Below are 18,400 nucleotides of genomic sequence, written 5' to 3' on the forward strand. Positions count from 1 at the left end.
TGGATGCCCTGTGTACTGACAGTTGTGTTGGTGAGGGGAGCTGGGGGGAGCCCTGGTTCTGATCCTGAAGCACATGTCCTTTCATACTGGGAGAGCTCTCCCCAAGCGTGGGCTGCAACAGGAGCTGTCACAGCAGTCTGGTAGGACAAACCCTTAATCTAGCAGTGCTCTTGATGAGCAGAGGACCACAAATTGAGAGGGGTGAAGCATTAGGTCAGGTTGCCCAGAGAAGTGGTAGATGCCACATCTCTGGAGACATTTTGGGTCAGGCTGGATGGGGCTCTGAGCAACCTGATCTAGTTGATGATGATCCTGTTCACTGCAGGAGGATTGGACTAGATGACCTTTAAATGTCTCTTCCTGCTTAAAGCACTCTGTGAAACTGAGACCAATTCCAAAAAGACCATGAACAAGTTTTGAGACACGCTGTATGCAAGCTGCCCCAGCTAAAAAACCCAAACAAACAGTCTTTCAACCTGTTTCAGGCATGACTGGAACTATCCTGGGCTTTATTCATTATTTAGTTGCTCCAGGAGATGACCAGATGTGGGTAGTTAAGAAGTGGCCAATCAGCTGTTGGTCCTTGGGTTAGGAGGAGAGGGAACGCTGTGACAAGTTGCAGTTCTGATGCAATCTGACCTACCAGAGGCGTGGTAGTCCCCTCTCTACCTTGCGAGGAGCAATAAATTACAAGCTGGCAGCACAGGGAAAGGTTCCACTTGCAACTGGGGCGATTTTCTCAAGCACTGAGACTGACCCAGTTTTATAGGCAAACTTTTCTGATGGAGACAAGAGGGACGTTGCAATTTCCCCATCAGTGCTCTCTTTCTAAGTTCTCTTGCCGAGTGTTTGCGTTTGCCTCTTGATTGAAAGGATCAGGATCCTTATCAAAGAGACGATGCTCAGCTCTCTTACTGGGGCAGCTGTGTGTGAGCTGGATGCCTTCTGCAGGCTGAGGCTCCAGCAGTGGGAGGGCAAATGCATTCCCAGCACATAGGCAGAGGAACAGATTTGAGACAGCATGAGAGATGTTGTCTGCTTGGGTCCTGTGCGCTCTGCCTGCCTGGCAGCTCCCTGGAGCAGCACACTGCAGTTGTTGATCTTCCACTGCCTCTCAGCACTGCTGCTAAGAAACTCATTGGTTTGCCTCCATGTCGTCATCTTCTCCTTCCTCCCCAGAAGCTTTTGTACTTTCTTAAGTAGGAGCATTGAGGCTTGGTGTGGGAAGCCAGCCATGCAGGTGGGGCATCTTCCTGCTCGTCATTCTGGTGCAGAGGATGCCTAGTAATGACCATGTCATGCTGGCCATCACTGCTCACAGCTGAGGGGAGCATATCATTCCTCATAGTGCATAAAGCAGAGGGAGGGAAGGATCCCATGTCTTGTTCCCAACCCAAGAGTCCTCTGCCAACCACAGGTCGGTGCCAGCCCCACCATCAGCAGCAGAGAATCTTGAGGAAGGCTTTGCGGAAGTCGGTGTTGAAGGTTGTGTAGATGATGGGGTTGAGGGCGCTGTTCATGTAGCCAAGCCAGGTGCTGGCACTGTAAAGCCCTGGGGGCACATGGCAGGATGGGCAGTGGGCATTGAGGATGTGAATCAAGAAGAAGGGCAGCCAGCAGACTATGAACGCTCCTGGGTTCAGAAAGCAAAGAGAAAATAATCCACAACTTCAGAGAAGAAACTACATGGAAAAGGGGCCTGCAACTGTGCCCTCCACCCCCTCACTGCTTCCATGGATGTGTCTGCTTTTGCTAAAAGCTGAAGGCAACATTTATTCCTGATACAGAGGTACTTGGTAAGGGCTCAGGCTCCTCAGGACCACTTATGGATGGGCCTTCAGAAGTGGCCCAGTGACAGACAAAAGCAAGACTGCAACAGCAGAGGCAGACTGCTGTCTCAGATGCCATGGTCTAGCCTTGAGCTCTGTGGTAAAGGGTTGGACTTGACGATCTATGAGGTCTCTTCCAACCTTGGTGATACTGTGATACTGTGATACTGTGATGCTTTCATCAGTTACGAGGAGAACTGTGGTATTTCCCTGCTACCACAGAGTGAATGAGTGGAACCAGTGCGTGTGGGGACTGAGACACCAGTGTCCTGGCTTATTTATGAGCTGCTTCCTCCACTGCTCCTTGCCTTAGTTTTCCCTTCTGTAATCGAACCTAAGAACTTTGAATCGTTCCAGCTTTATAATAATCAGGATGATAAAACAATGGAAAAGAGAAAGCAAAGCTGTTGGCTGTTACAAGCAGGGCCTGGTGGGCACTGATTTAAAAGAAAAGGCTAACACAACACAGTCAATCAAACATCAGCGTACTTGGCTCTCAACATTTGAAACCATCACCCCAGATTCCTAATGTCTCAGTGTTGTCCCTTTTGAGTTTGGGGAGCAGTGATGGCTGAAGTCTGGGCTTGCCTTGCATTTTTACAATCCCAGTAGTGTATTGGGAGCTTCCTTGCTTTTGCAAGTCCCAAACCATCGCCCCTTGCACCCCACTAGACAGAGCTCTCACTCACCCAGGACAATAGCCAGCATCTGGGTAGCCTTCCTCTCCCGAAGCTGGATCATCCGGGGCTGCTGGTGCGCTAGCTTCAAAGAGCTGATGGTTTTGCCATTGCTGAGCCTCTGTACCTCCAGTACTGGCTTTCTCTTCTCTTCCAGCCTGCTGTGTTGTGTAGTCCCTGGTGTCTTGGTGAGGGATGCCTCATGGCAGAAGCTGCAATACCGCTGCAGGCTGAAGACAGTCAGCAACTTCCTTTTGGTAGGCATCTCCTGGCTCGAGCATTGGAGTGGGAGACAGGTAGAAAAAGTGCCTTGGCATCTGTTAGGGAAATCTTTTCTTTCTGTGTGTTCCTGCAAGAGAGGATGTCGATGCCACAGAGGAACTGGGAACCCTTCAAACTGTTCACTGGGTCAAAAGATACTGAGTAAAGTTGTTAAGAGTCATCCTCAGCCCCACTTGTTTCTTAGATTTGCACCATTTCCTCTGGACTGACCTTGGCTTATCAGAAGGGTGAACCAGCATCAGACAATCCTCTGAATCTATCCCACCAAGGAGAAGCATGAGAACAAGAAGAGCTTAAACACCTGCTCTGTTAGCCTTCCATTTGTTTTCATGTTGGTCCTTCTCCCCTAAACATCCCCTCCCTTTCTTAACGTGGGTTCAAGTGTCAGAAATTGGGTAAAACCAGCAGATATGCGAGACCAGGTGATCCCTTTTAAACCATCGTGCTGGTTCCCATGGTTGCAGATGTTCCAGCTAAAAAGGTCAGTGGAGCAAACGCTCCATGCACCATGAGCATTCTGACCTCTTCAGTCTGACAGATGAAGAGGTTTTGATTTCTTTAAAAATCATCTAGGTTAGAGCCTGTGAAGTCCTGAGAATGAAGCTCCACAGAACAAAAATCAATCATTGAGGACATTAAAGTGAGTAAATAAATAAATTAGCTAGACTCCAGCATGGCTGAGAAAGCCATGGTCTGAGGAAATACTGAAACAAGTTGTGGTCGTCTCTAATCGCCTAGTTCCAGAGAGCAGGGATTCACTGCGGGGGGTGGAGGGGTGGGGTCCGTATCCTCTTTCTAGAGGGCTGGAAAGGATTTAACTGGAGCTTCTGCACTTCAAATATCACGATGTAAGAGTGAGATGTGGGATGAAAACATGCCATGTCCCCCCCTCTATGTTTCCATTCTGTTTTGACCCTGTGAGGAGAAGAGATGATGTGTGTCCTGCCCTTTTTGACAGCTCCTACCGCATGTAGATGACTCTTACTTTGTGTGCAAAACACGGTGTGGTGCTGGTGCTGTGGCTGCCCTGCCGGGTGAGAGTTCGCTTCTTTTGTCTTTGTCTTAGCACCAGGTAAATCCGCACATAGAGCAGCAGGGTCACCATGAAAGGGAGGTAGAAGGACACCAAAGAGGAGTAGATAATAAAACTAGGGTTGGATATGGAACAGACACTGGGATCCACTGGGGAGGAGAGAGAGAGAGAGAGAGAGAGAGAGAGAGAGAGAGAGAGAGAGAGAGAGGAGCGGCTGAGCTGCTTCGTTTGAGTACAAGGAAGCTCTGATGTGTTCACAAAGTCAGTTGAAATCTGACCTAAGGCATGCAAATATCTCCTATCTTTGTTGTTGCAAGTTATACTGTGGCCTTCTCAGTCACCTAACTGATGGCCCTAGATAGAGTTCATCTTGAGATGACCCAGCATGTATCTGCTTGCTTTTCTGGACAGCAGGTCTGCCCCTGTCTCTCATGTCTATTCCCATCCTATTGCAAAGGACTTTTTTTTCTTTCATCCTTTTTCCTATTCCTCTGACAGCCACTGAGTTGTCCAGATGCAGAGGTCTGCCCTCATCCCCATCTGTCTGGACCAGGCAGTGGGGGAGAGTAGCATTTCCCACCCTTTGTCTCCTTCAAACTTTAAGCACTGCATAGAGAATAGAGAGCAGAGGACTTCTGCCTGGGGCTTAGGTGGGGAGGAAGGATCTGCTGATGCTCTGCTTCCAGGGAGAATGGACTGCCCTGGGTGAGGGGAAGGAGAAAAACCAACCTGTTTCCAAGGAGGATGATAAACTGTTTGCTTTTGCTAAGGGATTAGGTGAGGAAGCAGACAGCCAGCTGGATGAGAAGGAGGTTTCTCCCAGGCAGTGTCAATACACAATCCTTTCTGTTTAGAAATGTGTCCTGTGCCAGATTTAAAACTGCCTTGACACTGGCAGGATGTGGTGAGCCTGATGTGTGTGTCCTGGACATGCTGCAATGTCTGAAGATTTTTCTCTGCGTGCAGAGTGATTGTTTTGGGGGTGGGCGATCTGCAGACCTGGACACTTTGATGGGATCTGGCAGTAAAGCTGGAAGGTCTGTCCTCAGAGCAATAGTCAGTGTCTGCCTGAGCAAATGGCAAGTTTATAGACAAGAACACATCTGCTCTCCAGCATTGAAACCCTTTCTTACCCTTCAAATTGTGCATTCTAGTTGCCTAAAATTTTCTGTAACTTGTAAAGTCTGAAGGGCTTATGTTAAATGACCTGGCCACACACAGAGCAGCTTCATTTCCAAACCCTCCCTCCGTGCTGTGCTTCTGGATGTAACCTACCTGTAGTATTGAAGCCAAAGAGGAGAGGGCACGAGACTGCAAATGCCAGCATCCAGACTATCACAATCATGAGAGAGACCCTCCTGCAGGAGCTCTGCCCAGTGCTGTACTGGTACTGAACTGGTTTCACCACTGCCGTGTATCTGCAGACCAAACCAGCTCCAGAAAGAGGAGAGGTAAGAATGGAGGGAGGAAAAGGGCCACGTTTTATAAGGAGAAATGAGAGCCACATAATGAACATGATGATGAATGTGGTAAAGAAATGGAAGAGGAGAGAAGATCAGATGATGGGATCAGCAATTTGTGGAAACAGTAAGTGGAGCATTTTGGGGAAGGAACAGAGAAAATCAGTTAGTTGGCAGCACTCCAGGCAAATGCTCCGTGGAACTGGCAGCACTGGGAAGCTACAAAGCTTGGGGTACCAGAGTGATCTAGAAACCCTAGGAATCCCCCATCCCTCAAGCTTCTAAGGCTAGATGGACAATGCTGGGAAAGAACAGTCCCTGGAAAGAATAGCAGCCTGCTACACTGTGTGTCTCAGATGGTTGCCCTGGTGTTAGACTTGCTGGCGGTCAGAGGATTGCTCAGGGGTAAGCATACAGGGCCTTTGGCTGCTGGGATGCCCCAGGGGAGGGGCTCAGCAAGGCTAGGATTTGGAAGGCAGAGTCTTATCTGTAAGAGAGCCTGGGAGCTGCTCCTTGCAGAAAAAAAGACAGAACAGAGCAGGGACAGTGACTCCTATGGAGGAGCACCAGAGCAACCCAGCACTGAGAGCTGCTTTGAGTGATTATCCTTGACCTACCTATTACAAAGGTACAGCGTGCAGTGTTTTTTCTACCCTCCACCCCTCGATCCTAAAAGCACCTCTTGTGCCGCATTCTCGGCTCACACGCCTCAGCGTTGCTTAAAATAGGCCCAGTGTTAAGATGCTGGAAACCAGGGCAAGGCTGAAGATCACCCAGCAATAATATTACTTCACCCTTCCTTATGTATATGGCAGGATTGGCTTTATTAAAAGGTCATGAGGGAGGTGTCCAGAAGGAGAAGCCCTCCTTCAGATTCAGTGGGAATTTGATGGCCAGTTCTGCTTCCTGCCTTCACAAAAGCACGCGGATGTGGGCAGCTACCTACTGGTGATGGTTTAGTGCTTGTTTTTTCTCTCTGTTCTTAAGGACTTCTAGCGCAGAGCCCAGCAGTAGCGGCAGTGGCTGACGTGTAGGGAGGTTTTGTTTTCCTGAAGACGCCGGCGCTGCCTGTGCAAACCCTGCTTCCTTGGCCCTGCCACGCTGGGATATGGGGCTGACCCTCGTCTCCAGACTATCCCCTGGCAGGCTGTGGCTCTCACCTGTCAATGCTGATAGCACAGAGGTTTAAAATGCTGGCTGTGCACATCATTACGTCCATGGTGACGAAGATATCGCAGTAGATGCGGCTGAAGGTCCAAACTCCTCCGGTCACCTGCACCAGCAACCACAAAACCATCAGCCATGGTGTGAACCGAGTCCTGAGGAGTTATGTATAAGGGAGCTGTTCTCCAACTACTTCAACAGCTAGGTGAGTTCATGTCCACTGTGATGTGCAGGGGGAAAACAAGGCACTTGTGCTGTTTGCAAGAGAACACAGCAGGAGGTCATGGAGAAGAAGCCCTCTGTTGATTTTAATCAGTTAGTTACTCTTACAGAAGGAGCCAGGATGAAGAAATAGAGATCAGCTATTCCTTCTCTTCAGGCACAGAGTGATAAATGCATGCAGATTTGCTACCACTGTATATATCCTTTGATTAAGGATTATCTGAGAAAATCTAAGGGCTGAAAATGCTTCTCAGCTTAGCTGCTGGAGTTCTCTTGCAGGCAATGAGCTGGAAAACTGCTACAAATGTTATGCATTTATGTATGAAACAGAGACCCGAGACCCAAGGCTTCCCCAAAACTTTGTTTGACTTCTTAGTTACAAATTTTGATTATTCATAGAATCAACCAGATTGGAAGAGACCTCCAAGATCACCCAGCCCAACCTAGCACCCAGCCCTGGCCAACCAACTAGACCATGGCACTAAGTGCCTCAGTCAGGCTTTGCTTCAACACCTCCAGGGATGGTGACTCCACCACCTCCCTGGGCAGCCCATTCCAATGCCAATCAGTCTCTCTGTGAAGAGCTTCCTCTTAACATCCAGCCTAGACCTCCCCTGGCACAACTTGAGACTGTGTCCCCTTGTTCTGTTGCTGGTTGCCTGGGAGAAGAGCCCAACCCCCACCTGGCTACAGCCTCCCTTCAGGTAGTTGTATTAGATCTGAGGGAGAATCTCACAAGCTTTTTGGGTAAAGAGTTTTGGTTGAAGCTTTTGTTCTGGCTTGATTTTTTTATCTGAAATGTACAATTGGGAAAGCAGCTGTGGCCAGTCTTTGTGATGGCTAAAAAGCATTTTTTTGGCCTACCCATCAAGTTCTTGACAGTGACCTTTTCAGTTGATACCCATATGCTCCAAGCACCACGTGGCACTGCAGCCTTCAGGGCTGAGATGATAGCCTGGCTCCTACTTAAGTAGCCTGCCTCAGCACCTGCTCCTTGTAGGAGATGAGCAAGGAGGAAGCCTGCCCTCCAGAAGATAAGACTTCTGGGTTAGTACAGTAAACAAATCTAATGCTGTGCTGGCTGGAGAAGGAGAGTAGGAGAAAGAAAAAGGAAGTCTTGCATGGAGAGACCTTGGCTTTTAGCCTTCACCTCCAGAGATTCTACTGGTTCAGATGTATCTTGGGAAGCTATCAGAGGCTGACACTAGTTTCTGGTCTCCCTGCTTAAATTTAGGCTGCATCTGGAATATTGTGTCTGGTCTGGGGGGGTGCTTAGCAGAGGAAAACTATTGATAAATGGGAGTGAGTCCAGTGGAGGGCCAGAAAGACAGTCGTAGAATCATAGAATGACCTGAGTTGGAAGGCACCTGAAAGATCATCTAGTTCCAACCCCACTACCGTGGTCAGGGACACCTCCTTTCAGGTTGTTCAATGTCTCATCCAGCCTGGACTGCCTCATCCAGCCTGATCTGAAACACCTCCAGGGATGTGGGCTGAAGCACTTGTCCTGTAAGGAGCAGCTAAGGGAATAGGGATTGTTCAGCCTGGAGATGGCTTTGGAGGGGGACTAACTGTAGTCCCCTAGTGCCTACTGGGAGGTTATTAAGAAAGCTGGAGCCAGGTTTGTCACAGGCAATAGAAGAAGAAAGATGCCAAATGATTATGAGGGTAAAGTCCATAAGGAGTGTGAGGCAATGGAGCCAGTTGCTCGGTGAGTCTGTGCAGGCTCCATCCTTGGAGGTTTTCAAGACCCACTCAAAAATCCCTAGCCCAGATCAGGTTGGAAAGGGTGCCACAAGTAAGCTTGGCCTGTAAGGCAGTGGGTCAACCCAAGAGCAAGTGCTGATACATAGGAAGGACATGGCTGCCCACAGAGTGAAGTTTGCATAACTACAGAACTCACTCTGTGTGAGCTGTTTTCACAACTGTTTGAAGAAATAGTCCCAAGGAGTTTAAGTGTATTTGGCTGTGCCATTATTCCTGCACAGAAGCCTGCTGAGGTGAGCTGTGTCTTTAGGGTGTTCTCTGCTGGACACAGCTGCTACGTGTCGGAAGCCAAGTACTGAACAAGGCAGTCTTCCATTTGACCCCCTGACTCTGAACGAATGCAGGGGAGAGAAATGGGAATTGGTTTGCAAAATGCAGTGGGGAACTGTGCTTTCATCTTCAGTGCTCTGATACTTGTGGGGCTTTTTTGCTTGCTTTTAAAATAAACAAGCAAAGGGAGAAAAATCAAACACAAACCAGCAAACCAAACCTTTGGAAGTTTTCTGCACAGTGAGGGAAGGGGAGGCTGAGGGGAGAACAGCTCCAGTTCTGGGCTCCTCAATTCAAGAGAGATGTTAGGATACTGGAATGTGTCCAGAGAAGGGCAACAAAGCTGATGAGAGGCCTGGAACACAGCCCTGTGAGGAGAGGCTGAGGGAGCTGGGGATGTTCAGCCTGGCGAAGAGGAGGCTCAGGGGTGACCTCATTGCTGTCTACAACTACCTGAAGGGAGGTTGTAGCCAGGTGGGGGTTGGTCTCTTTTCTCAGGCAAGCAGCAACAGAACAAGGGGACACAGTCTCAAGTTGTGCTGGGGGAAGCATAGGCTGGATGTTAGGAGGAAGTTGTTGCCAGAGGGAGTGATTGGCATTGGAATGGGCTGCCCAGGGAGGTGGTGGAGGCACCGTCCCTGGAGGTGTTGAAGCAAAGCCTGGATGAGGCACTTAGTGCCCTGGTCTGGTTGATTGGATAGGGCTGGGTGCTAGGTTGGACTGGCTGATCTTGGAGGTCTCTTCCAACCTGGCTGATTCTATGATTTTACAAGCAAATTGAAGGCTGTCCCTCTGCAGCTGCCAACCTTAATCGGTATGTTCGTTTTCAAAGGAAGCCCTGCACTGGTTTTGTATTTGTTGCACATTTGGAGATCTGCCTGATGACTTTGAGATATATATTTTAAACAGTATAAATGCTGGCATTCTCTACAGCGCAGCCTTGTGCAGGGTTCTTTCTCTGTAGTGTGAAGGAAAATGCAGTGCAGTGTCTGTGTGCTGTGTGGAGTCTGGAGAGTATTTGAAGCAGGATCTGGTGACAGGTGTTTCCATGAAAGCCAGCTGCTACTAGCCTAGCAGATGTGTAAGCACTTCACTGTGGGACTTTCCAAGGTCCTGAGCACATTGAAATGCTAAGCCCAAGAATGTGAACCATTCAAGCTCAAGGTGGCAGTGGGAATAGCTCTGAGGTGAACCCTCTCAGGATGCTGCATTCAGATCACACCACCTGCATACTCAGCTGTAGCTTGTGTTAAGAGGATATTTGGCAGATCAAAACATTTGGGGTTAAAACCCAGCCACAGCTTCTAAAATGGGGAGTAGCTCTGCTGAAGTAGTTAATATTTACCTGTGGGCTGTGTGAACCCAGAACATATTCCAGAATTCAACAAGGGAGAAAAGCCTTTTTATTACAGGCCTTGTTCATCACTTTTAATCCTATTTCTGCTGCTCCTTTTATTGCTCTGTTCCACTTATCTTTGATACATCAGCTAGAACTTGCTAGTGTGGCTTTCTGGTTTTCATGTGCTGGCAGGGCTCCTGTTCTTTATCCTTCTGGTGCCTTTTGTCCAGGAATCTCAAAGCACATCACGGGTACTAATTGAATGAATCCTCACAACTGCCTGGGTGAGGTGGATGGTCAAGTATTATTCTCTTATAGCTGATGGCAGCAAACCACAGAGAGATGAGCTGATACAATCTTTCATTACCACTCAGTACATGTGCAGCTGGAGTGGGAACAGAGACCAGGATGAAATCCTGGCTCTGTCAAAGACAATGCTAAACCTCCCTAAAGGCTATTCATGGCAGGTTCTCACCTCACTCATCTTTCTTGATGACCAGTTTGCTTTACCCACAGAATCACAGTGTTAATATTTTTAACTTTCCAAGCCTGTAGGAAGTCTTCCATTTTTACCTTTTTTTTGTTTGTTTTTAAATATAAACTATTGTGCATTCATAATCTTCATAGAATCACAGAATCAATTGGGTTGGAAGAGACCTCCAAGATCACCCAGCCCAACCTAGCACCCAGCTCTGTCCAATCAACTAGACCATGGCACTAAGTGCCTCAGCCAGGCTTTTCTTCAGCACCTCCAGGGATGGCAACTTCACCACCTCCTTGGGCAGCCCATTCCAATGACAAATCACTCCCACTGGGAAGAACTTCCTCCTAACATCCAGCCTAGACCTCCCCTGGCACAACTTGAGACTATGTCCCCTTGTTCTGTTGCTGGTAGAAGAGACCAACTCCCACCTGGCTACAACCTCCCTTCAGGTAGTTGTAGACAGCAATGAGGTCACCTCTGAGCCTCCTCTTCTCCAGGCTGCACACCCCCAGCTCCCTTAGCCTCTTTTCACAGGGCCGTGCTCCAGGCTTTGTTGCCCTTCTCTGGACATGTTCCAGCACCTCAACATCTCTCTTGAATTGAAGAGCCCACAACTGGACACAGTACTCAAGGTGTGGCCTGACCAGTGCTGAGTACAGGGGAAGAATAACCTCCCTTGTCCTACTGGCCACACTGTTCCTGAGCCAGGCCAGGATGCCATTGGCTCTCTTGGCCACCTGGGTACACTGCTGGCTCATGTTCAGCCTGCCAACTTGTCATGTTCAGTCCTGTCAACCACAGCATCAGAGGTTAGTAAAGAACTGGGGTACCAGTTCTGCTATATTAGACCTAACTAGTGGCCCCAAAAGATAGCTACACATGGTGCTGAACAGCATTTTTGTACCAGAGTTCAGATTTCAGATTATGAAAATGTTTCTATCGTTGCTCTGTCAGAGTCTTCTTAAAAGACTTCTCCAGAAGAGACTGTTCTGGTCTGCATGACTGATGAACTGACAGATTTCATGGAGAAGGTCCAGGCCACGGATGGCTTTAAAAATTCTGTGTAAAGCACAAAGTTCACAAGCAACCTTTAAATCTGAGCTATTCATCCACCAGCAGCTTCTCCATAAATAACGGGCAGGTCTCAGACATGCCCTTTGGCAAATGTTCAGTAGGTGAATAGCTATTTATGATATGGGGGACTGAATTATTTCTTAGCAATTCCCTGGCCCATAGTGTGCTGAAGCCTGATGCCATTGCTGCTTGATTCGTAGCCTCACTGATCCGTGAACAGTAGCAAATATCTAAACGATTTTGGGTCTTTATGGACTATTTTTTAAACCTTAGACTTGCTGGAGTCCCACAGCCTAGTTCTCTAGGACATACTGTGCAATACTGGCAGTGGTAATTTGGGATATGTGCAGTCTTCTCCCCGTTGTTTGGATGAGTTTTGGACCAGCTGCTTTGATTACCCAAGTTCTGCATGAGGAAATAATCTCGAGTGAGTCTACAAAGCCAGCTAGGGAGATGACCTACTGTTGTGCTCACAAATTGTGACCACAGTGCTGCATGAGGAGAGAGGCTGCTTCACAGACGTGCCAGTTTCTGTAAACACTGGAATATGCTTGAGGGGATGAGCTCTTCCAGCCTTAACTCACTGAATCACAGAACACGAGAGGTTGGAAGGTACCTCCAGAGATCAGCGAGGTGAACCCCCCTGCCAAAGCAGGATCACCTAGGGCCGTCCACATGGAAATGCATCCAGGCTGGCTTTGAAAGTCTCCAGAGAAGGACACTCCATAACCTCTCTGGGCAGCCCATCTCTGGTTTTACTTTTAAGAGTGCTGTTTAGTTGCAATCAAACTGCAGAGTCCAATTCTGTCTTGTCAAGATGGCTTCTCCCTATACACATTTATACCTTGCTTTTTAATTCTCCTCTCACAGAATCATTTTGGTTGGAAAAGACCTTCGAGACTGAGTCAACCATGAACTCTACCAAGTCCACCACTAAGCCATATCCCCAAGTACCACATCCCAAGTACCACATCTACACAACTTTTAAACACACTCAACAACCTCCTTGGGCAGCCTGTTCCAGTGCTTGACAACCCTTTCACTAAAAACAAAATTTCCTAATGTCCAGCTTAACACCTCCCCTGATGCAGCTTGCAGCCATTTCCTCTGTAGTTACTGAGGAGAGGAAGACCAACACCCACTTCACAACAATCTCCCTTCAGATAGCTGTAGAGCACAAGAAAGACCTTCCCTCAGCCTCCTTTTCTTAAGGATAAACAGCCCCAGCTCCCTCAGCCACTCCTCTCAAGACCTGTTCTCTAGACCCTTTGCCAGCTTAGTTGCTCTTCACTGGACCTGCTCCAGCACCTTGATATCTTTTTTGTGTTCAGAGTGTACACACAGCTGAGCTGTACACACCTGCAGGCCACCTCCAGGACCATTCCATACACATTAGTCTAAAGGTTGCTACTGACTTTGTTGGGTCGTGCATTATTGTGGTGCTCTCTTTGTTTTTGCTCTTCACAGCAATGCTGTACATAAGTAATTAACCATCAATGCCCTTATCAATAATGCTTATACACAGAGAAAAACCCTTATTTTTTCTTAGTCTTGCTGAGACTGCAGTGGGCACAGATTGGGCATGTGACCTGGAGTGACACAAGGGAAAGCTTAGGCTGGGTACCGAAGTTTAAGCTGTTGTATATTCAACACACTCCACTGAGAGAGGAGTGATGTAGGCCACTGCCTCTCCCTGCTATTTGGTCAGGTCTCCTTCTACCTTCGTAATAAGTCTGGCATTGGCTGTTGCTCTCCTGTCTTACCCTACTTTCTGTTCAAGCACAGCACAGTCCATAATGAGGGTGGTAAAACACTGGCCCAGGCTATCCAGAGAGGTGGTAGATGCCCCATGGAAACAGCCAAGGTCAAGTTGGACATGGCTCTGAGCAACCTAATCTACTTAAAGATGTCACTGCTCATCACCAGAAGGGGTTGGATGAGAGAAGACCTTCAGAGGTCAACCAACCCAACACAAAACATTCTATGGTTCTATGATTCAATTATGCACACAAGTCAAAATCCTTCTCTTCTTCTGCTCTTGTTTTGCAGGAAAGAGGGCAGCTGCCAACACAGTATTTGCCCCACCCTTCAACCTGATCCCAGCTTGCTTCTTACAGAAAGAGCATGAAGCTTCAGTGTGATCATGTTTCAGAGGCTTATTCTGCCTCTGTTAGCATGAGCAGAGGTTACTAGGGCTCAGCTAAAAGCTTACAGCTGATAGATGTTCACTCCCTTTTTGTTTCTATCTACTGATTTTTGTGAATTTGTGTAAAAATGCTGAAAAGGACAGACAGAAATGTCACCTGTGGCATGCCTCTGTGGATTTACTTCTGTTTAAAAATATCCTTGCCCCAGGAGTGGCTTCACCCACTCAGGATTTTGCCACAGCATGGGAGGATTTAGTTTCTACCTTTGCTGCCCTATGTCTGATGGTGTTGTCCATACTGTGCATGATCATGACAGTACATTTCTACGCTGACCAACATGCAAAGATCAGGGAAATGTAGAGTAAGATCCCAAGGGCTTGATGAGTCCTTTGAAGTTATTGTGAAAATGCTGACATCTTCAAGGATTTTTAAAGCATCTTTTTCCCAGCTTCATCTGTTTGTAAGTCTACTTGGGGAATGTCACTTGGAGCTGACCTAGCATCATGCACATTAAGGCTTTTAAAATCCACAGGAGATGAAGATTGCCTTCCATAGATTGTTTTCTGGCCAGCAGGAGTAGGGAATGATCTAGGCTCAAAGCTGGGTTGCTGTTAAGGTATTTGCACCCTCTTGCCTCCCCTGCCATTCCTCAGTCATTGTGATGCTCATTGACACCCCTTCTGCCTGGTGGAGCTTCAGAGCTGCTCGGTTGAAAGTGGTATTAGCACAGCAGAACCTACTATCTACATTAATGGCTACAGCCCAGCTGCAATTCAAGCTCAAAGAAGCTGTGCTTTGCCAGGAAAAGCAAGGCTTGTGGTATCTGCTGCTGGATGGACCTGTGCTGTGTTGTCCAGCATTTGTCCAGCTTACAAGGTCCACCTGTGTGACCTTGTGGACTGCCACCCACTCCACAAGCGGCACTAGCTGGGAAGTTAAAGTGTGCATGGACTTAATCTGCAGCAGAGCTGGCCTAGGCTGAGAGCACTGGTTACCTTATACTGTGGCTGTCTTAAGCTAATCCTTCCTAAAACGTACTCACCTCCAGGTACACCACCCATGGCATCACGAAAGTGGCCAGCAGCAGGTCTGCCACTGCCAGGCTTACCACAAGGTAGTTTGTTGTGGTTTGCAAGGTGCGTTCCCTCAGCACAGCTATGCAGACCAGCACGTTCCCAAAAACGACAGCCAAAATCAAGATGCAGTAGCAGAGGGCATAGTAGGCATGTGGGTGTGGCAGGGCAGGCTCTGTAGTGTTGTCTGCCCCACAGTGAATGGGGCCAGTGGTGTTAGGATGACTGCTGGTTCTTGTGAAGACAGACATGGAGACGCTGCTGCAAAGAGAAAGAAAGAGGCGACCGACAATCAGAGCTCTACAACAGCTGTGGAGAACAGCGTCTTTTGTGGACAGTGGATGGTTCTCATACTTCTTCTCATGAAAGCCACTTCAAGCCAATTATCTGCTCAGATACAGACAGACCTTTCCTTAAGGTCTTGCTTGGCCTGGTTTGTTTTCCACTGAATCTAAGCCAAGAGAAGAATGCATGATTTCACCTCCTGCGTGCACCTGAAAGGTGGCTCTTATATAACTGATGCAGCTGTGTAGAAAGTGGCAAAGGTTTTAAGAAGCACCAAAGTCACAGCACAGTACAGACAACTGTGAAAGAGCACAACTGGGAAGACAACAATTTGTGCTGCTGAGGAAGTTACTCAAACTAGGGCTTGGCCAGAAGCTCGGACCCAGGGTCTTTTCTTCTGGGAAGTAGCCTCCCTTTTCCCTCATCAAAAAATGTCCTAAAGAACTTCAAACACTCAAGTGCTTGCAGCCTGGCAGAGAGATTGCATCTGCAATGCTCAAGTAGCTTCTTGAACCCTGTCTGCCCGGCAGTAAGCACCACCTACTCAATTAGTCTTTTCCTGCAACGTGTTTCTGTCAAATTCCATTCAAATAAGGCTCTGCTTCAGCCCTGCCTGCCTCGCCAAAGCCTCACCAAAACCTGGCTGCCAGCACTACCCCCATTTCATCCATATCGTGCTCTCTGCTTTTCATGCCTGGCCAGAAGATGTGCTTCCTGTGCCCAAGAGCAAATCAACTTGTCTTCTGGGATGAAATGGTGCTCTTGGACATGGTTTAATGGCAGTGATGGTCTTAGGATGATGGTCTTAGAGGTCTTTTCCAACCAAAACAATGTTATGATTCTGATTCCATGAAATGATGGAAGGATGCTTGCAAGGTATTCTGCATTTCTTCTTACAATGGATTTGTGATGGTCCTAAGGAATCTACCCTTTCTTGATTTAGGAGAACAACTTTTTTCCCCAGAAATCTGAAGGTTGCTGTGCCAGGCTTGCTCTGTGACATTTAATTGCTTGTATCAGACGATTATTTTTTCCTTGCTAGTGCCTCCATCGCTGAACTCATCATCAGTGTGACAGGTATGAAAGCCAAGGACAAAATGCTGTGATGTTAGCAGTATAAATATCACTCTGTTCTACCACACTTCTTGAGCAGCAGCATCTGTGATGCTCACACTCCTGGAAGAGTAGCTGTGCAATAGGTATAAATTGTTCCAACCCGCTGGGATAAATTCATCCTTAAAACTAGTGTCACTTGCCCCTGCTGCTTTGTAGTAGGGAGGGGATAAGTGCTGAATGAGATGGAATGAGAACTTCCCTCTGTCCCATGAACACAGGTCCCTCAGGATGGGAGTGGAACAATCCCTTCTGGCATGTTTTTGGTTTGAAAGTGCCTGTGCTTGTCTCTTCTTGAATATCCTTCTTCTGCCTGCCCCTGACAAAGATGTTCAGCCTTCCACTGGATCTCAAGGATTTCCTGTAGCGTGGTGGCTGCTGCGGAGCTCGGGATGGCTTTATGAACAAACAGTCTAGCTGCAGCCACCCAAAGACAGGGCTCCTTTTGCAGTATCCCTTGCACCAGCACAGATTTCGCTCTGGGCAGTCTGTATTGTCTGGGGCCATGGAAGGCTACTTCTGTAGTCTTGGAAAAACCCTACATAAAGCAGCTGCTCAGCTGATAAGCAGAGCCGCACCAGAGCCTGAACACAACATCACCCATAATATAGCCAAAAGCCCTGAGGCACCCCATTACATACTTGTCTGCAGGTTTCCTGCCCTGTACACCCCGACGCACTAGTTTTGACTCGCCTGAAGCCGAGTCTTCTCTAGCAGGAATCCTCTCATCTCTCTGCCCCGAGTCTTGCCCTGCCCCTCACCCCTGGACTGCCCCACAGGCCCCATGGCCCCACTTGCTTTACTGCCAAACCAGGCAAGTACCGGGGTAATGAGATGCCTGGACGGTGGCGGCGGCATACAGGGGCGCCGTCACAGCAGGACACCAGCCTACCGGGATCCTCACCAGCCTACCGGGATCCTCACCACCCGGGGCTCCCGGGTAGCAAGCTGCGCAAGGCGCCGGCAAGCGCAAGGGGAGCTGCCGTGGGGAAGAGCAGTCGGAGGGAGAAAACGGATGGATGCTGCTGCCGTGAGCCTCAGCGTCGGAAGGGACTGGGTGCGGATTCAGGTAGGGATGGCGGGGTCCGGACGCTGGTTCAGGCCCGGGGTGTAGGGTGCAAGGGTGGGCTCCGGCGTCCGAGAGCAGGGTCCAGACGCAGTCGCAGCTTAGGGTCCGGTTCTGGCTGCGGGTTCTGCTCCGCGCCCTTCGCTCCCCTACCCGAGGTGCAGCGGCAGCTTCGCGACTCCCCACCGTGCTCCCCGGTCCGGGGCTGCCGTGCGTCCCGACAATACCGCCGAGCAGGGCGAGGGAGGGTGGAGAAACCCAGAGGAAGGGATGTGGGGAGTGGGCTCCGCGGAAAGGCATCGGCAGCACCGGAGGAGCAACAATCAGGACTTACCCCGGTCCGTCGGGCCCCGGCTTCGCCGCCGAAAAGGGCTCGCTCCGCTCCCCGTTGCGGTTCCACCGCCTCCCGGCACGACCCTGCTCCCTCCTGCCGCCCTCCCGTCGCGGAGCCACGGGGCGGGGCCGGGCCGGACACCGCCTTCCCGCCCGCCCCCCGCCCTGCCCCGCCGGAGGCAGCGGGGCCGGGAGCCGGCGGTGCCCGCGGAGCGGGCAGCGAGCTCTGGGGCTGCGCTCCCGTCCTCAAGTGCCCTTGTCGCGAAGGGAGGGACCGGGCGCAGGGGTCTTAGCTAATTTTGGATCCAGGGGCCGCAGTACGTTGCTGAGAGACTGACCTCCCTCTGACTGCTCATGGCTTGGGTGGACACACGTTTTCTTGGGTGAAAAACTATCTGGATGGCTGGGCCCGAAGAGTGATGGGGACTGGAGCTGAATCCAGTTGGTGCCCAGAGGTGTTTCCCAGGGCTCAGAACTGGGGCCAATCCTAACATCTTTATCAGTGATTTGGATGAGAGGATTGAGTGTGTCCTCAGTGAGTTTATAGATGACACCAAGCTGGGTGGGTATGTTGCTCTGCTGGAGGGCAGGAAGACTCTGCAGAGGAATCTGGGCAGAATGGATCAATGGGCCAGGGCCAAGACCATGAAATTCAATAAGGTCAAGCGCTGAGTGCTGCGCTTGGGCCACTGCAACCCCATGCAGTGATGCAGGCTTGAGAAAGAGTATCTGGAAAGCTGCCTGGTGGAGAAGGACCTGGGGGTGCTGGTTGTTGGTCAGAT

At 49.3% G+C, this 18,400-nt stretch overlaps 1 protein-coding gene across 1 annotated transcript; it reads right to left on the reverse strand.

Annotated features, from left to right (window-relative positions):
• Nucleotides 1-506: 506 nt before the first annotated feature.
• Nucleotides 507-17,708, reverse strand: DRD3 (dopamine receptor D3). Its single transcript, XM_064143275.1, has 7 exons — nt 17,620-17,708; nt 14,791-15,082; nt 6,442-6,554; nt 5,097-5,239; nt 3,774-3,970; nt 2,519-2,855; nt 507-1,633 (listed from the first exon to the last, which is right to left on the reverse strand). Exons 2-7 carry the CDS (start codon nt 15,070-15,072, stop codon nt 1,437-1,439), a joined length of 1,269 nt encoding a protein of 422 aa, XP_063999345.1. The 5' UTR covers nt 15,073-15,082; nt 17,620-17,708; the 3' UTR covers nt 507-1,436.
• Nucleotides 17,709-18,400: the final 692 nt, after the last annotated feature.

Source organism: Pogoniulus pusillus, chromosome 5 (genome assembly GCF_015220805.1).
Source record: "Pogoniulus pusillus isolate bPogPus1 chromosome 5, bPogPus1.pri, whole genome shotgun sequence".
In the NCBI taxonomy this organism is placed as follows: domain Eukaryota; kingdom Metazoa; phylum Chordata; class Aves; order Piciformes; family Lybiidae; genus Pogoniulus; species Pogoniulus pusillus.